The 25233-nt window shown below is 42.8% G+C and overlaps 1 protein-coding gene across 2 annotated transcripts in view; it reads right to left on the reverse strand.

The window, feature by feature from the left end:
- The window catches only part of LTBP1 (latent transforming growth factor beta binding protein 1), a 536829-nt gene that overhangs the window by 470131 nt on the left and 41465 nt on the right, over positions 1–25233 (reverse strand). For both annotated transcript variants that reach the window (XM_069769110.1, XM_069769111.1), the window contains exon 2: positions 1415–1485. In XM_069769110.1, coding sequence (XP_069625211.1) covers positions 1415–1485 — 71 coding nt within the window. The remainder of the gene's footprint in view (positions 1–1414; positions 1486–25233) is intronic.

The raw sequence follows: 25233 nt of genomic DNA on the forward strand, positions 1-25233 counted from the left end.
TCCAGGATGGGGATGAGGGGACCATGCATACCAGAATGTGGATGAAGGGACCATGCACACCAAAATGGGGATTGACGGTGTAAGCAGGTTGCGAGATACAGTGATGTACAGCAGGCAGAGCAAGGGTTAACAGGTTTTAATAAAACAGGGAGCTACTCCACGCAGGGAGATAGGTTAACATGAGGTAAATGACAGGCAGTACAGGGAATACAGGGCTTCGGCTGAGGGCGAATCAACGTAGGAGTAACGAGTGAAGTTTTTCTCAAAGGAGTTACTTATCAATCAGAAGAGATCCCAGAGCAGATGATGACGCTAACAGCCGTCGGCACAACGTAGATCCGGTGGGGTCCTGAAGAAGGTGACGATACGTGCCCGGCTGGCAATGTTGAGTCTTTCAAATGTCCCGTGGAGTCCTCAGTAAGGAGACTCCGGTGGCCGGCAAGGTGTAGGCCACAGTCCTGTCAAAATTAGGCAAGGCTCGACGAATATGCACCGGGGATTCAGGAACCAGTCGCAGTCTCTATCAGGCGGCACGCCAGAACGTTTGGCACCTCGATGTCTGGGTGCCGACCTGCACATGACGGGCTTCTCATCAGAGTCTCTGCAGTCCGTCTCCCTCACAGCAGGGCGCACGCCTCTGCTGTTAACGGCCCCGAAGCAGGAGCTCTCTCTCACTCTCCTCAGCCACGCGCTGCACCTTCCAGCCTACTCTGTCAGTTCCCGCACCCAGCGCTGCCCCTGGTAACGCTTAGCCATGCCCCCTCGGACAGGAGGAATGTCCTGCTGGCTAAAGCTTCCCCACCCCGGGAACGCAGCCTTATCAGTTCCAGCCCCGGCGCGCAGGTACCCGTGGTGCAGTCGTTCCCCTTACGCTGGGACCATGCATACCAGAATGGGGATTAGGGGACTATGCATACCAGGATAGGGATGAGGGGGCCATGCATACCAAGATATTGATGAGGGGGGCATGCATACCAGGATAGGGATGAGGAGGCCATGCATACCAAGATATTGATGAGGGAGGCATGCATACCAGGATAGGGATGAGGAGGCCATGCATACCAGGATAGAGATGAGGGGACCATGTATACCAGGATAGGGCATATTAGTACAGAATTGACCACATTTTTTGCTTCAAATTTTTCTCTATTTTTTTCCTCCAAAACCTAGGTGTGTCTTATGGTCCAGTGGGTCTTATAGTCCGAAAGATACGGTACCTCCTGTTAGAATGAGGCCTTAGTACTGAATACAGAAGCCTGGGTGAGACGGTCACAGCCCGTGATGATATGCCTTCTGAAAACAAGATATGGACACACTATGTAGGTGTTGAGGTATATCAATGTTCTAACAGCTTTCACTGATGATACATAATCTAAAAAAAAAAAATCACTGTCTTATTGGTGGTAATACTTACGCTTTGTACATCGTTCGGATCCTGTCGACTTACTCCAGCCATGACAGCACTTTCCCCCACAGACATTAACTCTGCAAGAAACAAACACCAAAGGAAAGTCAGTATAATGGTAACCTACATCCAGCGTTACAACCAATATTACACTATTAAGTTACTTTTTCTTTACTTTGGAACACATTGTAAGAAATAAGAAAGATGGAGTGATTTGTGCCAAAGTTAATAAAAGGAAATTTCTAAGTATATACACCCCCGAACGATTACACCCCCGAACGATTACACGGACATCACGCACCATATAAGTTAGTTATTTTCGATTTACACACTGGAGCTTTAACCAATAGGTGCCTTTATGCATGAAGGGTATTAATTTATAGCTTGCATATGTTTACATAGCAATTGATAGTTTGGTTACAAATGACCCAGCACTATGGCACTTTATGTGGATTTCCTAGCAATGGATGGTTACATTGCTTTTTGCTTAAAGCCCAAATTGTAGTGTGTTCATTGTTATTGAGGATTACTGCAGGTGTTTTTTATTGATAGTCCTTGCTATTTGTGTTCCTTACATTGGAGGTAATTCTTTTTATGATAAATTGTTAGTGTATTTTATGTGATTATTTAATAAAATTAATTGTGATGTGGAATAATTTTGTGCATTGTGTAATATGTCATCTTTTGCTTTATATAAGTGGATAATGGCTCATTTTTGATTATGGTAGAGCTGATATCATGTTGGCAACGCTGCAGTCAATCAGTGAGTTCCGCAGCTCTGAATGGTTTGTGCTATCAAGTCAGCCAGAGTCACAGAGCTCAGTTATTGGCTACAGCGCTGACAACTTGACATCAGCACTGTAAATAATGACAGACATCAGGAGCAGCGGCAGGGGGAATCAGTGCTGGACCATGGGAGGATGAGTAAAGCTTACCGTAGTTTGTTTTTCTAAAAATAAACTGGAGCTGGGGGTAGAGGGGTTTTCTAATACTTTAACCCCTTTAAAACTGCAGCTAGGGTAGAGGGGTTTTCTAAAACTTTAACCCCTTTAATTAAACAAACAATTCCAAATCTTACTTCACAATATTGTCAGCATCGACCCTTATTCCACATTGACTGCCGTGAGATGAGATCTGGAAGGGTTTGCAATCATACACAACCCAGATCTGCTGTATCACAACACAGTATCAGCAGAGGTCAGTGAGGAGAGGAGGCCGTGTTGTTTTCTCGCCTTCTTTTCTCTCCTGTGTGTTACTGCCTGCTTATGATTGGTCAATTTCATGCAGGTGAAGACGTTCACACTCACAGAGGCAAATCTCTGGTAAAGACCAGTTGAAATAACATACCGGTAAATTAGAACCTAAACTTTACAAGGAAATATCTACGGAATGGAGAGGAGAAATTAAAAAAAAAAACTTTACTCAGCAGCAGCCCCTATTCTTTGATGTGGCCAATTTCTCATACACAAACTGGTGAAAGGTCTTCTTTAAGGTGAAGCATTGTGGCTTAGAGAGTTGCTAAATTAAATACACTGTCTTTAGTAACATTTAAATAGCCCTATAATAACCTACATTGGTTCATTAAGATGTAAAACTTTCCACAAGACTGTACATAATTTCTTTGTCATTTTCAATATCTCTACTTGTAGTGTCTACAAATAGTTTTGTTCATATCTAGGGGCTTAAAACCTATTCACGTCATGTCCAATGGCACCTCTATACATCTTATTTATGTGAATCTCTGTTATGAGTGTAGTTTTTTCCTTTGGTCAAGCAAGAGTTAATGTCATTCTCTTGCTGGCAGCTTCTTTTAGGCTGGTCAGCTGATATTGGTTGGTAACCACTCCCAGCTCCCTGTAAATAGTCACATGACCCATCAGCTGATCGTCAGTTATAGAGTTATTTCTATGCAGACCAGCTAGGTGTGTTGAGCTCACCTGTGACTGTGGTATTGCCGCTGTTGGAGTTCTGTTATCCTGGTGCCATTTACTTTGCTGCTGTGGAGCTTAGAAGCAGATTTTGAGCTGAGTTGTATTCTTTCTGTCAGTCCCTTGTTTGTCTCTTTCCCTGTTGTTATATTACCAGCATTGGCAAATGCACTAGCCCTAGGGTTAGTAGAGGTGACAGCCAGGGAGTAGGCACGTGAGTGCCGGCGACGGGGGGGAAGGATCTGCATAGGGCATTAGGGGAGTTTAGGGACAGGCACAGGTTGGTGTCAAGAGGTGTCCGATCATCCTCGCCCTACCGTTAGGGCCTTCCACTCTCTTTATCATCCCACTGCGCTTATATCGTGTGTCGTCCGTCCGCTGGACATACCTATGTCCATTTTTGACAACCCTGCTGCGGTCACCATAAGAAGACAAAGCAGCTCCACAAGTGAATATTTAAAGTAAGGGGCTGTGGTCAACACCTATAACAGCTAATCAGAGTGGGTACCGAACCCTGACCAATCAGATGTTGATGACCTATCCAAAGTATAGGTCATCAATGCTAAACTATTGGACAACTCCTATAATAAAAATGAACCGTTTAGATTCTACAGACCATGTTTATCACAATACATATCTATCTGCATAATGAGTTAAGAACAAGTTCAGATTTGCATTGGAGCTTCTTTAGTAGGTTCTGTCATTTTGTGGGAACAAATAGAGCAGCATGCAGTATGTTCCACCAGTAAATTGAGACATCTTAATGGAAACCTGACAAACCCCATTGTAAGTTAGTGGGGTCAGTGATGTGATGAATCCATCACGATAATGAATTTCTATATTTTTTTTCTAATATGGAACAGAATACTGTAACAAAATGTATAGGTTTGCTGTGAACTCAACTTAATAAGTGAGATTGTTCTATCTATAAAGCTTAGCTATTTCATATGAAGATTTCTGAGATGGGGCACTGATCCAGAAAACATCTGCTTACCATATTAACAATTGGGAAATAATTATTACCCTAATACAGGCTAATCGCCATCTGCATAATGTGGCTATCACCTTCCTTGGGATCAACACTTTATTTTATAACCTGACCTAGATAGACTTGTGTCTTCTTTCAACCTTAACCCCTTAGTGACAGAGCCAATTTGGCACTTAATGACCGAGCCAATTTTTACAATTCTGACCACTGCCACTTTATGAGGTTATAACTCTGGAACGCTTTAACAGATCCCGCTGATTCAGAGACTGTTCTTTCGTGACATATTGTACTTCATGTTAGTGGTAACATTTCTTCGATATTACTTGCGATTATTTATAAAAAAAAACGGAAATATGGCGAAAATTTTTAAAATTTTGCAATTTTCAAACTTTGTATTTTTTTATGCCCTTAAATCAGAGAGATATGTCACACAAAATAGTTAATAAATAACAGTTCCCACATGTCTACTTTACATCAGCACAATTTTGGAAACAAAAATTTTCAGGGGTCTATATGATAGAAAATAACCAAGTGTGACACCATTCTAAAAACTGCACCCCTCAAGGTGCTCAAAACCACATTCAAGAAGTTTATTAACCCTTTACATGCTTCACAGGAACTGAAACAATGTGGAAGGAAAAAATTAACATTTACCTTTTTTTTTTGCAAACATTTTACTTCAGAACCATTTTTTTTTTATTTTCACAAGTGTAAAAATAGAAATTTTACCATAAATTTTGTTGTGCAATTTCTCCTGAATACGCCGATACCCCATATGTGGGGGTAAACCACTGTCTGGGCACACTGCAGAGCTTGGAAGCGAAAGAGCGCCGTTTGACTTTTTCAATGCAGAATTGGCTGGAATTGAGATTGGATGCCATGTCACAAGTGACACCATTTTGGAAACTAGATCCCTTAAGGAACTTATCTAGATGTGTGGTGAGCACTTTGAACCCCCAAGTGCTTCACAGAAGTTTATAACGTGGAGCCGTGAAAATAAAAAAATCGCATTATTTCTACAAAAATGATCTTTTTGCCCCCAAATTTTTATTTTCACAAGGGTAACAGGAGACATTAGACCACAAAAGTTGTTGTTCAATTTCTCCTGAGTACGTCGATACCCCATATGTGGGGGTAAACCACTGTTTGGGCGCACCGTAGAGCTTGGAAGAGAAGGAGTGCCGTTTTACTTTTTCAATGTAGAATTGGCTGGAATTGAGATCGGACGCCATGTCGCGTTTGGAAAGCCCCTGATGTGCCTAAACAGTAGTAACCCCCCACAAGTGACCCCATTTTGGAAACTAGACCCCCCATGGAACTTATCTAGATGTGTGGTGAGAACTTTGAATGCCCAAGTGCTTCACAGAAGTTTATAATGCAGAGTCGTGAAAATAAAAAATATTTTCTTTCCACAAAAAAGATATTTTAGCCTCCAAGTTTTTATTTTCACAAGGGTAACAGGAGGAATTGGACTCCAAAAGTTGTTGTCCTATTTATCCTGAGTACACTGATGCCCCGTATGTGGGGGTAAACCACTGTTTGGGCGCACGGCAGAGCTCAGAAGGGAGGGAGCACCATTTGACTTTTTGAGCGCAAAATTGGCTGTCGTGTTTGGAGACCCCCTGATGTACCAAAACAGTGGAACCCCCCCCAATTCTAACTCCAACACACCCCTAACCCTAATCCCAACCCGATCCATAATCCTAATCACAACCCTAACGTTAATCACAACCCTAACCCCAAAACAACACTAATCTCAACCCTAACCATAACCCTAATCAAAACCCTAAATCCAACACACCCCTAATCCTAATCTCAACCCTAACCTCAAACCTAACCCTAATCTCAATACACCCCTAACCCTAATCCCAACCCCAACCTTAACCCTAATCCCAAACCTAACCCTAATCCCAAACCTAACCCTAATCCCAAACGTAACCCTAATGCTAACCCTAACCCTAATCCAAACCCTAACCCTAATCCCAACTCTAACCCTAACTTTAGCCGCAACCCTAGCCCTAACTTTAGCCCCAGCCCTAGCCCTAACTTTAGCCCCAACCCTAACCCTTACCCTAACTTTAGCCCCAACCCTAACCCAAGCCCTAACTTTAGCCCCAACCCTAACCCTACCTTTAGCCCTAACCCTAACTCTAACCCTAAATTTAGCCCCAATTCTAACCCTAAATTTAGCCCCAACCCTAACCCTAGCCCTAACTTTAGCCCCAACCCTAAGGCTACTTTCACACTTGTGTCGTGTGGCATCCGTCGCAATCCGTCGTTTTGGATAAAAACAGATCCTGCAAATGTGCCCGCAGGATGCCTTTTTTGCCCATAGACTTGTATTGTTGACGGATGGCCACACGTTGCGTCCGTCGTGCACTGGATCCGTTGTTTTGGCGGACCGTCATCACAAAAAAACATTCAATGTAGCCTTTTTTTTGTACGTCACGTCCGCCATTTCCGACCGCGCATGCATGGCCGTAACTCTGCCCCCTCCTCCCCAGGACATAGACTGTGCACAATTTCACGTGCATCGGTACGTCGGGCCGATGCATTGCAACTGCCCCGTACCGACACAAGTGTGAAAGAAGTCTAACCCTAGCCCTAACCCTAAATTTAGCCCCAATCCTAACCCTAAATTTAGCCCCAACCCTAAATTTAGCCCCAACCCTAACCATAATTTTAGCCCCAACTCCTCCTGCTGCCGGCCGGTAGATCATGGTGGGCGCACTGCGCATGCGCCCACCATTTTCTTTCCTGATGAAGAAGCCGGTGGGCAGGAGAGGACGCAGGAGGATCCAGGGACACCGGTAAGTATAACAGGGTCCCCTGAATCCCCCTATTTCTCTGTCCTCTGATGTGCGATCACATCAGAGGACAGAGAATGACAGATCGCTTTTTTTTTTTCTTGCGACCGCCGGTAAACAGTTAATTACCAGCGATCAAAAAACGGGTCGGTAATAGGGGATTACTTAATCATTACTGGGGATCTGAGTGCTGGGACCCCCAGCGATCCTGAGAGTGGGTCTGAAAATCCAATGAATTTGAATGGCGTGGAGTTGGAGCATGAGCACCTCCAGTCCACTCACCATCTATAGCTGAGGGCTACACTCAGTTTAGGTGACCATAAGGTTCTTTCTATTTTACATGGGGGACAAAAACATTTAAAGCGTTGTCCAATTAGTGGACTAACCCTTTTGAGGAGTGGAATTCCATTCAGGGACTATAAATTAGAAGTACCGTGTCCCCTACCTATTAATGAGTCTGACAATGTAGTTTTGAATGATTCTTGGAAGTCAGAAGGAGAACATACATGAGTCTCTAAAGAGGTAAGAATTGCAAAAAGACTCATGTGGCCCACATTAATCTTTGTATGCTAACCATTCAGCTCCCAAAATGGAATATTAAAGGTGCGATTAATTAGAGTAATAGAGAAAATAAAGTCTATAAGGCCAAGTTTACCAAGAATTTTATGGAGACTCCACGGCAGATGTCTAAGGATTGAGACTAAGCTTTCTAGTGGTGATGGGCCAGCGGATTCACATGTAGACTAGTCACACGATAATTCAATTCAATTAATCGGCAGCTTCTCCACAAGTGATCTGTGCTATTAACAAACATGCTTTTGGGTTTAATTTTCTGCACAGTTTCTCTACAGAGCATGTCCATAGAGCATCGAATGCCCTACTCACTTGCATTGTCAGCAGATTTGGTCAGGATTTAGGTGCGCAAACATCTTAACAATCCTGACTAAATACAGCACATGTGAACATGGTCATACTATACAGACACAGCAAGAAAAATATTGTGTGTGGATCACAATAAATCCCTCAACAGTGATCCTGTCATGATATACTTCAGTGATACATTTAGTCCGTTACTTTGAAGCAAACGGTAGACAAAATAAATATAGAAAATGAAATATAAAACAATAAGAAGAAAGCAATTACTGATAAAAAATGGTCATATTTTGACGGCAGAGAATTTATACTCTTAGGATGCAGTCAATGCGTACAGACAAAGAAAGCTTGAAATGACCCATAGTGAAATGTCACATCTTCAAGGAACTGTGTGGGGTCACATTGTGTTCAAGGACAGTCACGTCACTTGCGGCTCTCGAGAACACTTCTGCCCCCGTAGAACTGTCTCAAAACATTCATGCAGAAGAGAATGTAGAACAAAACAGCAACTTGTGAATACATGAAATTCGGTCACTTTGTCGTGAAGTATCTTATTTTTTCCTCATCAATTGTAATGGAACTTGTAATAAATTGCAAGTTGTTCATCAAGTGTGCATGATAATAAATGATTAAAGACAAGTAAAAAGGACACTAGAAGTGTGTGCTGCCATGGCAAACATTGCAGAATGATAGAGTGAAAGTCAAGGGCCGTGGGAATATCCCATGTACCAGAAATAATCTGTGCCTGCCTCTGGATCACCTAAGAGCAGGAGACCTGTCAGTCATTGCTAATTACTCTAAGACAACTCTGACACTATGCTGACCTCTGCAAACATTTTACTCTCTGCGGGCAATAGGGTCAGTGACTGACAATAAGCACACAAGGTAGAGAAATAACATTCAGCAACAGGATTAAAAAAATGTAACCTTGACTGGACAACCCCTTTGTAAAAAAAAAAAAAAAAAAAAACCCCTGCAGGTGGCATCTCATCTACCCTGCAGTGTCCATCGCAGGGTAAACTTAGTATAGGGACGATGTTGTGCACACGTTCTGTTAAGTTGGGGGTGGGGAGGGGTTTCCATCTGAATAGCCAAATAAAAAATAACTATATATACCCTATATGTACATACATACACACATATACACACAAGTCTATATGTATTTATATGAAATATATATTTATGAGTGGATATACATATATCTAAGTTTATATGAGTGAATACTTCAGGGACATGTAGATAGATAGATAGATAGATAGATAGATAGATAGATAGATAGATAGATGCACCAATGAGTATATAGACACCCTACTGAGGTATCCACTCATTTGAATGTGACAGCGTCTTGATAAATTCATTTCAAAAACCTGACCTGCACATCCAAACATAGACTCAGTGTGAACAGGTGCTGAACCTAGAGTCGCCAACTCGTATATAGTTAAGTAAATAAGGCAGCACACTGCAGCGCTAAAACATGCAAACTTGAAAACACGAAATTTGAACTGCATTACTGCACTAGAAATATGAAAAATGAGAGCTTTTAGCACATAAAAATGGCCAATTTTATGTGTACCTGGTAGCCTCTTTACGGCATCTCTCTTATACCAGGTCCTACGCTTGCCTTACCTCGCTGAGAATAAACGTCTCCATCTGAATGGGTACATGTGAAAACCTCTTACTAGACTAAAATTCTCTCTCTCTGTGGAGGGGTATTGGACCTGCTGTAATTAAAACACCTGAAGCTAGGAGGCGGAGTGCACGATCAGAAGGCTAGAGAATACATTTCAAAAACCTGACCTGCACATCCAAACATAGACTCAGTGTGAACAGGTGCTGAACCTAGAGTCGCCAACTCGTATATAGTTAATAAGGCAGCACACTGCAGCGCTAAAACATGCAAACTTGAAAACATGAAATTTGAACTGCATTACTGCACTAGAAATATGAAAAATGAGAGCTTTTAGCGCATAAAAATGGCCAATTTTATGTGTACCTGGTAGCCTCTTTACGGCATCTCTCTTATACCAGGTCCTACGCTTGCCTTACCTCGCTGAGAATAAACGTCTCCATCTGAATGGGTACATGTGAAAACCTCTTACTAGACTAAAATTCTCTCTCTCTGTGGAGGGGTATTGGACCTGCTGTAATTAAAACACCTGAAGCTAGGAGGCGGAGTGCACGATCAGAAGGCTAGAGAATACATTTCAAAAACCTGACCTGCACATCCAAACATAGACTCAGTGTGAACAGGTGCTGAACCTAGAGTCGCCAACTCGTATATAGTTAATAAGGCAGCACACTGCAGCGCTAAAACATGCAAACTTGAAAACATGAAATTTGAACTGCATTACTGCACTAGAAATATGAAAAATGAGAGCTTTTAGTGCATAAAAATGGCCAACTGCAGTAATGCAGTTCAAATTTCGTGTTTTCAAGTTTGCATGAAAAACACTTGGTCGAAACGCGTCGCTCGCCTTACTATGTGTATGATGCCGTCCCAGGAGTCGTCTCCTTATTTTAATATGTTGGATTAAACTTTTATATTTTATTTGGAAGCTGGATCATCTTTTCGTTTTTTGGATATTCTTCACGTCACATCAGGACAGAGATCCGTGCTTCCTGCATTTCCTCGGTGTGCTGGCTCCCTGCCTTTTGTCCATGTTTTAATTACAGCAGGTCCAATACCCCTCCACAGAGAGAGAGAATTTTAGTCTAGTAAGAGGTTTTCACATGTACCCATTCAGATGGAGACGTTTATTCTCAGCGAGGTAAGGCAAGTTTAGGACCTGGTATAAGAGAGATGCCGTAACGGGGCTACCAGGTACACATAAAATTGGCCATTTTTATGCGCTAAAAGCTCTCATTTTTCATATTTCTAGTGCAGTAATGCAGTTCAAATTTCGTGTTTTCAAGTTTGCATGTTTTAGCGCTGCAGTGTGCTGCCTTATTTACTTAGCGTCTTGATAAAGTCCAGAACATGGGACTTGTAATTATTCTTGAGAAGAAGCATGCATTGGTGTTGATCCAATCATTATCTCGAAGGTGTTAAATCTAGATCAAGACCCCAAGTCTCTTCTCCCCTTTTATTATTTCATTTTTTTTTGTAGTCTCACTTCTGATTACATTTTGACCAATAAAAAAAGAAACCGCCGTGTCATCTATATACTCCTTTCCCTAGGTTAGGAATGCCTAACTAGAGACTCATTATGAGGCTGCTTTTATATATTGGGCAATAAACTAGGTGAGAAAACCAAACAACTAACAATGGTAGAGCTAGAAGAACATTGAAGCCCCCACTCCTGATTCGGCTTTACTGCAGAGATTCTCAGAATATTTATCACCTCTAAATACCCCAAACAGCATAGCTAAAGCTATATTCAGTCCATTATGTCTCCCTTGGGCAATTTCTTTGTATTTCTCCTGAGCGAATAAATGTTAAAACCTAAACTTTTTTCATATGTTTTTTATTATGGAGCATTCTTAAATGCAACTTGTCATTATGCTATTAATTTAACAAGATAACAGGTTATTATTTTTATCATGCTTTGCTTGCAAAGCACCACCATATTCCACAGAGCTTTACAGATATTAGCATCACTGTCCCCATAGGGGCTCACAATCTAGATTCCCTATCAGTATGTCTTTGGAGTGTGGGAGGAAGTCGGAGCACATGGAGGAAACCCGCGCAAACATGGGGAGAACATACAAACTCCTTGGAGATGTTGTCCTTGGTGGGATTTGATCCCAGGACCCCAGTGCTAACCACTGAGAGGTGCTGCAGGTAAAAAAAAAAGAAGTCATGTTTGTTTCTTAATAATGTCAACCCCTAAGGGCAGTCTCACACGTCCAGATAATTCCGGTACCGGAAAAATCGGTACTGGAATTATCCGTGTCCGTGTGCCCGTGCGTTTCTGTGGCACATCAGTGTGGCACACGTGCAGCACACGTGTGCCGCCCGGGTGCCCACTGGGTACCACACGCACCGTGCTAGGTACCACACGCACCAGCATCTGGTGCTGAAGCTGCCATTCATATCTTCCCTGCAGCAGCGTTCGCTGTAGAGAAGATATGAATATTCCTTTTTTTTTTTTTTAGTTTCTCGTGTTTAAAATAAAGCTCCATGTCCCCACCCCTGTGCGCCCCCCAACCCCCGCTGTTCTTAAAATGCGCACCCGGCTCCCTCGCTGGCTGGCGCTGCTTCCTGTCCTGGCCGCACTTTCTACTGTATGCGGTCACGTGGGGCCACTCATTTACAGTAATGAATAAGCGGCTCCACCCCTATGGGAGGTGGAGCCGCATATTCATGACTGTTATCGGCGGCACCACGTGACTGCTCATACAGTAGAAGGTGCGGCCAGGACAGGAAGCAGCGACAGCGAGGGAGCTGGGTGAGTATTTTAAGAACAACGGGTGGGTGCACAGGGGATGGGGGGGAGGGGGACATGGAGCTTTATTTTAAACACGAGAAACTAAAAAAAAAAGGAATATTCATATCTTCTCTACAGCAAACGCTGCTGCAGGGAAGATATGAATCGCGGCTTCAGCACCGGTGGGGGGGACAGCGCTTACTGTAGCGCTGTCTCCTGCACGGCACACGGACTGCACACGGACAACGTCCGTGTGCGGTACGTGTTTTACACGGACCCATTGACTTTAATGGGTCCGTGTAATCCGTGCGCTCCCACGAACACTGACATGTCTCCGTGTTTGGCACACGGAGACACGGTCCGCAAAAAATCAATGACATCTGCACAGATGCATTGATTTTAATGTGTCTACGTGTGTCAGTGGCTCCGGTACGTGAGGAAACTGTCACCTCACATACCGGAGCCACTGACGTGTGAAACCGGCCTTAGAGATAGAGCCAGGTTGGTATTTAATGACCAAGAAAATTTTTACAATTCTGACCACTGTCACTTTATGAGGTTATAGCTCTGGAACGCTTCAACATATCCCACTGATTCTGAGAATGTTTTTTCGTGACATATTGTATTTTATGTTAGTGGTAAAATTTCTTCTACATAACTTGCGATTATTTATGAAAAAAACAGAAATTTGGTTAACATTTTGAAAATTTAGCAATTTTCAAACTTTTAATTTTTGTACCCTTAAATCAGAGAGTGGTGTCACATAAAATTTCCCACATGTCACCTGTACATCAGCATAATTTTGGAAACATTATTTTTTTTGCTGGGACATAAGGGTTAAAAGTTGACCAGCGATTTTTCATTTTTCCAACAAAATTTACAAAACCATTTTTTTAGGGACCACCTCACATTTGAAGTGAGTTTGGGGGGTCAATCTAACAGAAAATACCCAAAAACGACAACATTCTAAAAACTTCACCCTTCACGGTGCTCAAAACCACATTGAAGAAGTTTATTAACCCTTCAGGTGCTTCAAGAGAACTAAAGCAATGTGGAAGGAAAAAATGAACATTTTACTTTTTTCGCAAAAAATTTAATTTGGAACCAAATTTTTTATTTTCACAAGGGTATCAGGAGAAAATGGACAACAAAATTTGTTGTGCAATTTCTCCTGAGTACAACGATACTCCGTATGTAGTGGAAAACCACTGTTTGGGCACATGGCAGGGTTCAGAAAGGAGGGAGCACCATTTGACTTTTGGAACGCAAAATTAGCTGGATTCAATGGAGGGCACCATGTCACATTTGGAAAACCCTTGATGTACCTAAACAGTGGAACCCCCCCCCCCCAGTTCTAACTCCAACACAATGCTAACCATAACCCTAACCATAACCCTAACTCCAACACACCCCTAACCCTAATCCCAACCCTAACCATAACCCTAGCCACAACATAACCCTAGCACACCCCTAACCCTAATCCTAACCACAACCAAAACCCTAACCACAACCTTCTCCCCAACACAACCCTAACCTTTGCCCTAATCTTAAACCTAGCCCCAACCCTAGATCTAACCTTAACCCTAGCCCCAAGCCTAGCCTAACCCTAGATCTAGCCCCAACCCTAGCCAAACCCTAACACTAGCCCAACCCTAACCCTAGCTCCAACCCTAACTCTAGCCCCAACCCTAACCCTAGCCCCAAATCCTAACCCAACCTTAACCCTAATGTAAAAATGTAAACAAATAATTTATTATTTTATTATTTTTACCTAAGGGGGTGGTATAGGGGGGTTTGATTTACTATTTTTTTTTTTATTTGATCACTGTGATAGGGTCTATCACAGTGATCAAAATGTACCAATAGGAAAAATTTCCTATTGTTGCCAGGTGCCGGCCGACAGATGACAGCGGGCGCACTGCGCATGCACCCTCCATTTTCTTCCCGAAAGACGACAACGGCCAGGACACAGGATCAGGGGATGCAGGAGTGTCCAGGGACATTGGAGGTACTGGGGGGTCTCGGGGGACCCCATTTCTCTCCTCTGATGTGCTACATCATATCAGAGGAGAGAGAAATTAAATGGGAAATCAAACTTTTTTTTTTGCGGTCACCGTTAGTGTTGAGCGATACCGTCCGATACTTGAAAGTATCGGTATCGGATAGTATCGGCCGATACCCGAAAAATATCGGATATCGCCGATACCGATATCCGATACCAATACAAGTCAATGGGACATCAAGTATCGGAATGTATCCTCATGGATCCCAGGGTCTGAAGGAGAGGAAACTCTCCTTCAGGCCCTGGGATCCATATTAAAGTGTAAAATAAAGAATTAAAATAAAAAATATTGTTATATTCACCTCTCCGGCGGCCCCTGGACATCAGCGGGAGGATCCGGCGTCCGGCACGGCTTCTTTCTTCAAAATGCGCGCCTTCAGGACCTGTGGAATGACGTCCCGGCTTCTGATTGGTCGCGTGCCGCCCATGTGACCGCCACGCGACCAATCAGAAGCCGCGACGTCATTCCTCAGGTCCTAGAAGGCGCTCATTCTAGGACTTTAGCTGAGGAATGACGTCGCGGCTTCTGATTGGTCGCGTGGCGGTCACATGGGCGGCACGCGACCAATCAGAAGCCGGGACGTCATTCCACAGGTCCTGAAGGCGCGCATTTTGAAGAAAGAAGCCGTGCCGGACGCCGGATCCTCCCGCTGATGTCCAGGGGCCGCCGGAGAGGTGAATATAACAATATTTTTTATTTTAATTCTTTATTTTACACTTCCGATACCGATACCCGATATCACAAAAATATCGGATCTCGGTATCGGAATTCCGATACCGCAAGTATCGGCCGATACCCGATACTTGCGGTATCGGAATGCTCAACACTAGTCACCGTTATTCCAAGAATAACGGTGAACGCAACACTGGGGTCAGTAAAAACTAACCCCAATCATATTCTCCGGGGTCTCAGCTACCCCAGGCAGCTGAGACCCCGGAGAATTTCCGACGCTGGGGGCGCAATAACCTTATTTCTCAGTGCCGTTAAAAAGCAGCACTGAGGAATAAGTACTCTTAACTGCTTCCGTTAAAAGGCGCATTGGTGGTCGTTAAGGGGTTAAAGCATTTCAATGTTTATTATTCTGATTGAAATATTTAACAAAATTGAAACTAATAAAAAAATATTTTTAAAGAAAAAATATCAAATGCTCTACATTTTTTATATAAATGCTTTCCCGCCGATTTAAACTTCTTCCAGGAGTTAGAACTCCTTTTTTTCTCCGATCTAAAGTTCTTCCAGGAGTTACAACTCCTTTTTTTCTAAATGCAGAGCTCCAAACCTACTGCCTTTTCCTGGGAGCCATAGACCATTTTTATTTCAGAATTTCAGCAGCGCACAACATTTGGGAAATAAATAAATTAAAAAGACATTTAAACTCAACAAACCATATTTATATTATAGACTAGATGTTGGCCCGATTCAAACGCATCGGGTATTCTAGAATATGTATGTATGTATGTATGTATGTATATATGTATGTATGTTGCGCTGTCAGTGGTGTTTAAATCCTGCACTAATATCGCTGATTGGCTGATATCCGAGACAGACAGACAATTAGACCCTTAGACAACACAATGGCGGCACTTGACAGCAGTGGAGGACAATGATGATTCCAGAATTCGCGGCAGACTGTGCCCGTCGCTGATTGGTCGAGCCTCGACCAATCAGTGACTGTGCCCGTTCTAACGCATCGGGTATTCTAGAATATGCATGTCCCCGTAGTATATGGACAATGATGATTCCAGAATTCGCGGCAGACTGTGCCCGTCGCTGATTGGTCGAGGCAACCTTTATGACATCATCGTCGCCATGCTGTGCCCGCCTGGCGGCCTCGACCAATCAGAGACGCGGGATTTCCAGGACAGATAGACAGACAGAAAAACCCTTAGACAATCTATATATATAATTGTCTAAGGGTTTTTCCGTCTGTCTGTCTGTCTTTCTGTCTGTCTGTCCTGGAAATCCCGCGTCTCTGATTGGTCGAGGCCGCCAGGCCTCGACCAATCAGCGACGGGCACAGTATCGGCGTAGAAATCCCGCGTCTCTGATTGGTTGAGGCCGTCAGGCCTCGACCAATCAGCGACAGGCACAGCGACGATGATGTCATAAAGGACGTAGAAATCCCGCTTCTCTGATTGGTCGAGGCCGTCAGGCCTCGAACAATCAGCAACGGGCACAGTATCGACGTAGATATCATAATGGTTGCCATGGCGACGATGATGTCATAAAGGTTGCCTCGACCAATCGGTGACGGGCACAGTCTGCCGTGAATTTTGGAATCATCATTGTCGATATACTACGGGGACATGAATATTCTAGAATACCCGATGCGTTAGAATCGGGCCACAATCTAGTTATATATATAGATACTTTTCTCGTGCTGCACCAATTATCTAGAATGTACTACAAACAATCTGATTTTATCCTAAAAAATATCTTTTTAGAAAGACTTATTACATCATCTCACTAATCAAACTAATGTTTTACTGTAGTTTATAATTACTCATAAGCCTCTGCAAACAGGACAAGATGGGTGCGGCGGACAGTATTATTCTTAGACTATTTTATTTCTGTATGTGACAAATTAGACTAGCAACATGAACCTATACAGGACATTTTTAAGCAATTCCCTCTGGACACTTTTCAGCACATACAGATTTGGAACATGCTCATATCTACATTCACTGGATAGCTTGTCAAAACTGTGCCAATCCCTGTGTTATGCGTAAACACATTCCCACCAGGTTCATTAACTATTTGGAGATATGCTATGTGCTATTATAGGTGCATTCCAATAGACCGAGAGATAAATTGCAGCTGCACTGAAAAGAAAAATAAGGGAGTCAGGTAACTCTATATCATTGGTTTTATTATTAGCCTGACGTTATTAATCCACATGCCAAAGCGAAGAAACAATCTGAAGCCTGGAATATGTTGGCGCTATATAAATACAAATTTATAATTATTACTATTATTAAGCCTAAAAATATGTTTTAACATTTTGATCTGTTCTGTTTCAGACGGTTCTGAACCTGCCAGTATCACTGACGGATAATGGTCGACATGACAAGACGACAAGTGGACGGCTGCACAATTTGTGCTTTAGTTCATCCACATTCTGAAAAAAGAAGTACGGTAACTTGTCTATTGTCAAAGTTAGATATTAGTCATATCCAATTATGTGAAGATTACATTTTCCCAATATATGGGTCCCTAATGGTCTGCGGAAAAATTTAAATTCTCCTAATTCTTTTATTTAGGGTAGGAGAACTTAACCAAACAAATGTAGCTTTAAAGGAGTTGTCTGAGAAAAAGGGTCTGTTTTCTTTCCTAGACACAACCTATCTCAGATATTGCAATGTGGGTTAGTGTATATGCCATTATTCACATCACTCATGGTGTAAATAAACAGTAGGTGAAATAAGTATTGAACATGTCACCAATTTTCTTACTAAATATATTTCTAAAGGTGCTATTGATCTAAATCTGTTTCATCGAACTCTACTCAAGAAATACGTCGCGTGCTCTGTACCAACACCGCCACCTCTTGTCTTTGTGGATGGAAATTTGGAATTTCAGATAGCTAAGATCGTTGATTCTTGCTTAGTCGGTCGCTTCAGTATCTGATACAATGGAAGGGATATGGTCCTGAAGTGAGGATGTGGGTACCAGCATCTGACGTCCATGCAGCCAAGCTGATTCGGTGTTTTTGCATGGCAACCCCTGATAAACCTGGATCTGAGGTTCCGGAGGTCCCTCATAGAAAAGGGTTTAGTATCACGGGTTTACAAAGACAGAGAGGAGCCAGAAGACTGCAGCTTCTGATTTCTCCTACTCCTGCACAGATTAGAAGCACTTCACCTTCATATTAAATGGTGTAAGTTTATTTTAGCAGTGCAGGAGTTAATCTGTTCAGTTGAAAGCTCCTGGAAGCTTTTCGGCATTTACGCTCTCAGCTGTACACTGTTAGCTATTCCCATCTGCTATATAAACTGGGTCCTGGCTAGCACTCATTGTCAGAGTTGCTTATGCTGCCTGACTGGAGGTTGCTGGTGGTTGTTATTGGAGTGTTTGGTGGTTTTATCTGTGACTGTTGCTAGGTTTTGAGTGTGTGATAATTCCCTTTCTTCTACTACTTTGGTTTAACCCATCCTCCTTTCTACGGTCTTTACCTCTGTTGTTTATTTGTGCATATTTGTATGATTGATATTTTTCTTTAAGTCTGTTAGTAATTACCTTGTTAGTCTAGTTCGTGTGTTACGGTACACTACTACTCCCCTCTTCCCTGGGTGGAAGGGTACAGACTGCGGGCAGATTCAGGAGATAAGTCCAGGTATGTGACGTCTTTACCGTCAGAAGTAATCCGGGGAACAGGGCGAGCTAGGGCATCCCTAGTGTTAGGGACAGGGGAGGAGCCTCTGGTCCCGGGACACCCGATAAGTCGTGACAAAGGCCTTCTTTAAAATACTTCTACATATACTCATAACAATACTGATAAATTGTAAATTGGTACTAAATGTGCTCCAAATCGGTAATATTGAAGCTAGCTCCCTGGATGATGATCTTAAAGATCTTGAATATTTATCACCCATGTAAATATACACAGAGATCAGAGGATGTGCATCAGTGGAAAGTCAGTCCTGCTTTAAAGTCTTGGATCAGCAAGCAGTTATATGCATAGAAAGGCTAAATCTATATATATAATTGTCTAAGGGGTACTTCCGTCTTTCTGTCTGCAACTTCCGTAACGGAAATCCGGCGTCGCTGATTGGTCTCGCCAGCTGCCTGTCATGGCTGCCGCGACCAATCAGCGACGGGCACAGTCCGATTAGTGCCTTCCTACTCCCCTGCAGTCAGTGCCCGGCACCCGCATACTCCCCTCCAGTCACCGCTCACACAGGGTTAATGCCGGCGGTAATGGACCGCGTTATGCCGAGAGTAACGCACTCTGTAACCGCTGCTATTAATTCTGTGTGTCCCCAACTTTTTACTATTGCTGCTGCCTATGCAGCATCAACAGTAAAAAGATGTAATGTTAAAAATAATAAAAAAACAAAAAACCTGCTATACTCACCCTCCGTAGTCCGCCGAGCCGCGCGCTGCCTCCGCCATCTTCTGTTCCCAGAGATACATGGTGAAATTACCCAGAAGACTTAGCGGTCTCACGAGACCGCTAAGTGATCTGGGTAATTTCGCAATGCATCCTGGGAACGGAAGATGGCGGCAGCCGTGCGCTCATCGCCTGCGCCACAGCTTCGCTGGATTGGATCCCGGCAGGTGAGTATATAACTATTTTTTATTTTAATTATTTTTTTTAACAGAGATATGGTGTCCACACTGCTATATACTACGTGAGCTGTGTAATATACCGCGTGGCTGCTATATACTACCTGGCCAGTGTTAGATGCTATGTGGGCTGTGTTATGTACTGCGTGGGCTGTGCTATATATTACGTGGCCAGTGTTATATACTGCGTGTGCTGTGTAATATACTGCATGGCTGCTATATACTACCTGGCCAGTGTTATATACTGCGTGTGCTGTGCTATATATTACGTGGCCAGTGTTATATACTGTGTGGGCTGTGTTATATATTACGTGGCCAGTGTTATATACTGCATGGGCTGTGTTATATATTACGTGGCCAGTGTTATATACTGCGTGGGCTGTGTAATATACCGCGTGGCTGCTATATACTACCTGGTAAGTGTTATATACTGCGTGTGCTGTGCTATATGTTACGTGGCCAGTGTTATATACTGAGTGGCCTGTGTTACATATTATGTGGCCAGTGTTATATACTGCGTGGCCTGTGTTATATACTATGTTGCCTGTGTTATATACTGTGTGACTTCTATATACTGCGTGGGCTGTGTTATATACAGTAGTACGTGGGCTGTGTTATATACTGTTTGGGCTGTGTTATATACTGCATGGCAACTGTTATATATTGCGTGGCCTGTATTAACGCATCGGGTATTCTACAATATGTATGTCTGTTTGTATATAGCAGCCACATAGTATATAGCACAGGCCACATCGTATTTGTCTGCTATATACTACATGGCTCCTATATACTACGTGGCCTGTGCTATATACTATGTGGCTGCTATATATAGACATATTCTAGAATACCCAATGCGTTAGAATCGGGCCGCCATCTAGTTCAGTATATAATTCATTAAAACTATCACAATAGCAGGGGAAGAGAAAGTCAGGAATTTTTGGATAACCGATTTGTTAAAATATTACAAGAGCCTCTGACCTGGTGTTTGCCCTGAATTCCAACCTCCATCCCCAACTGCTTCATATTATCACAGAATGCTTCTATTCTGGGAGATCAATTGGGAGCTCCAGACAAATGGATTTCAATTACATTACTGCCTATCATCTGAATACCACATACTCAGAACCAGAAAGCTTACACTATGAATGTATTTACAGGTACACTATGTACCTGTAAATGTGTTACCAATACATTTCCGAGATTTTGGGGGTTTACCACTTTTTCGCAGCAGCTATGACAATTACTGCAAAAAAATATTCTGGATTTGCCAAGATTATAACAATCTTTGCAAAACAAATGAGTCATAAAGTATAGTATAATATTTTGTACCTAGGAACTAAAGCAGCTGGTAGTTGTATTTTGTAATATTTTAGCTTTTATTTCCATTTTACAACTAACATCGAAAGAAGTCCTGAGAAGATCTGATGAAAATCAATTAACATGTCCGAAACCATTGTTGTTGAAAGTAGTCTGAGACCACTAGATGGGAGAGGGAATAGAGTCTGTTACCTGGCAGCTTCCTTGGCTTTTCTTCTGAGTAGCCAGTTTGGTGAAATGTCATCTTTGTGTGATGTTGCTCTAGACCAGCTAATCACATGAAGTGCCGTGGACATTGCCAGGTAAGAGGCTGAGCTCTCTTTCCCGTCTACTGGCCACAGACCACTGTCGTGGACGATGGAGTTGGGCAAACAAATACCGTAAATCACACCGGCTCTAGTCCTCACATATGGTAACACTCTATGTCCATGCCTATTTGGATGGCATTGTTACTGAAAAAGAAACAATCATTTTGTACCCTCCATTTCCAGAATAATGGAAGTTATTCCTGAACATCCATTGTGTGAAAATCTGCAGTTTGAATATGGAAAACATTATTTAATGACTCACAATATCAATAACAATTGACCTTGGAGAGTGGTTTATCCAAAGCCAATCTCATAAGGCAAATGATTATTGTTTGCATATGTCATCACTTTATGATTGAATAAAGGTACTGCAGAGCGGATGTAGAACTGCCGCACAGCCCTATTTCAGAAGAAACTGTCGCCAATTCAAAAAAGTGACACGTTTTTGTTCTTATTTTATTTCTGCAGCTCCCCTGAATATTCCGTTTTTTGTTGTTATTTTTTTTAAATCCACCATTTAGTTCAAGAGCAGTGTTGATCGAGCACTGAAATGTTCAAGTGCTCGCTGCTCGAATCGAGCACGTCGGACGATCGACTGTGCTCGACTCGGATAGCGGGCATAATGGAAGTGAATATGAAACTCAATCATTTTTCCGGAGGACGAACCCTCTATCCCTCCACATGTTTCCGGAATCTTACAACTCACAAAGAGTCCGGCTGACAAAGGAAACACTGCACTCCCCATCAGGGGGATACCCTGTGTAAGCCCAGCTTGTAGCTCAGATAATTCAAAACAGCTTCTTACGGGGACCCGAGCCCCCTAATGGTTGATCGAGTATTGGGCAGTGCTGAGTATGCTCGCCAATCAATATTCATCACATAGCGCTACTTTTTATGGTCTTTACCAAGTGAGCGCAGCTCACAGGGCAATAATGTAGAGCAGTCTAAAGACACGCCTGCAGAGAATCTGTGATACAAAAATAATAATATATCTTTGTACCGTGTTAGCGAGTAGATAGAAAAATATTAAAGTTTGAGGTTCACAGTGATTGATATGATGGTAGGTATTAACCACTAATAATCATATAAATTTGCACTAAATAATGGCCTATACATCCTGAACCATATGGTGTATTTAAAATTTAAATTTAAAATAAAATAAAATAAAAACTGGCTACTTTTGACATAGTGTCAGGTCCTCTTTCATTGAATAGAATCCACTGCAATCCCTGCACAAGCGGGAGGCCTGGAGCTGCATTATAGGAGCAGTGCTGCAGGCCATTCCTTCCTAGGATGGGTGGATATATGACACTGGACTATTTTTGTGGATTGTAGAATTGTGAATACAGTACATCTATGGACTGTGGAATTATGAATACATCTCTGGGGTGCTTTATAGGTGAAGTATTATGAATACAGCTCTGGAATCTTTTACAGGCTGCAGAATTGTAAATTCAGCTCAGGACTATCTTGCAGGCTATAAAAATGCGATAACCGCTTGGGACTGTTTCACAGGCAGTTGACTTGTTAATACATCTCTGGACTATTTTACAGGTTGCAGAATTGTGAATACAGCTCTGAACTGTTTTACAGGCTGTAGAATTGTGACTACATCTCTAGGCTATTTTACAGACATCTCTTCAGTATACAATTAGTACACTCGAGAAGTGCGTGCAAGTAAATGCAGTTATAATACTTACCTAAACCTGTTTCATCAATCCATTAGCAAGGTTTAATGTTTTAGCAGCAGTTAGTCAGGATTATCCCATATATACATAGAAAAATCACTTTTACTTTAGACTTCTCTTCTGCCTAACAGGCAGTGGATTTGGAGAATCTCCTGTTAAAGCAACGACATGACATATGTACTGCTGGGTAAATGGAGCGGCTTCATCAGGATCCTATGTAGAAGCTTCTAAAGGTACCTTCACACTGAGCGACTTTAGAACGATAACGATAGTGATCCGTGACGTTGCAGCGTCCTGGATAGCGATATCGTTGTGTTTGACACGCAGCAGTGATCAGGATCCTGCTGTGAGATCGATGGTCGGAGCTAGAAGGCCAGACCTTTATTTCGTCGCTGGATCACCCGCTGACATCGCTGAATCAGCGTGTGTGACGCTGATTCAGAGATGTCTTCACTTGTAACCAGGGTAAACATCGGGTTACTAAGCGCAGGGCCGCGCTTAGTAACCCGATATTTACCCTGGTTACCTAAAAAAAAAAACACTACATACTTACATTCCGGTGTCTGTCGCGTCCCTCGCAGTCAGCTTCCCGCACTGTGAGCGCCGGCCGTAAAGAACAGCGGTGACGTCACCACTGTGCTCTGCTTTACGGCCGGCCGGCGCTCACAGTCAGTGCGGGAAGCTGACTGGGAGGGACGCGACAGACACCGGAATGTAAGTATGTAGTGTTTGTTTTTTTTTAGGTAACCAGGGTAAATATCGGGTTACTAAGCGCGGCCCTGCGCTTAGTAACCCGATGTTTACCCTGGTTACCCGGGGACCTCGGCATCGTTGGTCGCTGGAGAGCTGTCTGTGTGACAGCTCTCCAGCGACCACACAGCGACGCTGCAGCGATCGGCATCGTTGTCTATATCGCTGCAGCGTCGCTTAATGTGACGGTACCTTAAGACATAATGTTGTGCCTGTTAGTAAAGATATGGAAGTTGCCCAAAGATACTAAAATGTCCAAGTTTTATCTTGTTCCCTATCTCAAAAAATATGGCCAGCATACATAATCTATGGTGGAACTGAAAATCTGTCACAAGAAATGTGGTTTGCACAAGTGGGTTGTCTTCTCAATGAAGTTGCCTTAGGAGAATTTATTCTATAGGGACAATGAAGCTTTAGTAGCACATATATACACTGCACAAAACAATAAAGGGAACACTAAAATTCCACATCCTAGATATCACTGAATGAAATATTTCAGTTGTAAATCTTTATTCATTACAAAGTGGATTGTGTTGAGAACAATAAGGCTGTGTGCACACGTTGCAAATTTTTCGCATTTTTTCGCTATAAAAACACAAAAAAACGCATACATTATGCATCCCGTCATTTAGAATGCATTCCGCAATTTTAGTGCACATGATGCGTTTTTTCCGCTAAAAAAACGCATCATGGTAAAAAACGCAGCATGTTCATTAATTTTGTGGATTTTTTTGCAGATTTCCCACTTTATTATTGCATTGGGAACTTCCGGAGAAATCCGCCAAAAATAAAAAACGCATCAAAAACGCAGTAAAAAAGCGAGAAAAACTCGCAAAAAACGCATTCGGATTTCTTTCAGAAAATGTCCTGTTTTGCTCAGGAAATTTCTGCAAGAAATTCTGAACATGTGCACATAGCCTTAAATCTAAAAATGATCAACGTAAATCACAACAAATATCTCCTGGATAGTCTGTGGTGCAACGTGACTTTGGTGGATGGTGCGAGACATGATGTCCCAGATGTATTCAATCGGATTCAGGTCTGGGGAACAGGCGGTCCAGACCATAGCTTCAATGCCTTCATCTTGCAGGAACTGCTAACACACTCCAGCCACATGAGGTCTGGCATTGTCCTGTATTAGGAAAAACCAGGGCCAACCGCACCAGCATATGGTCTCACAAGGGGTCTGAGGATCTCATCTCAGTACCTAATAGCAGTCAGGCTACCTCTGGCAAGCACATGGAGGGCTGTGTGGCCCTCCAAAGAAATGCCACCCCACACCAATAATGACCCACTGCCAAACTGGTCATTCTGAAGGATGTTGCAGGCAGATGGCTCTCCACGGCGTCTCCAGACTCTGTCACATCTGTCACATGTGCTCAGTGTGAACCTTCTATCATCTGTGAGGAGAGGAGCACAGGGTGCCAGTGGCAAATTTGCCAATCCTGGTGTT

Source organism: Ranitomeya imitator, chromosome 5, assembly GCF_032444005.1.
Source record: "Ranitomeya imitator isolate aRanImi1 chromosome 5, aRanImi1.pri, whole genome shotgun sequence".
Lineage (NCBI taxonomy): Eukaryota > Metazoa > Chordata > Amphibia > Anura > Dendrobatidae > Ranitomeya > Ranitomeya imitator.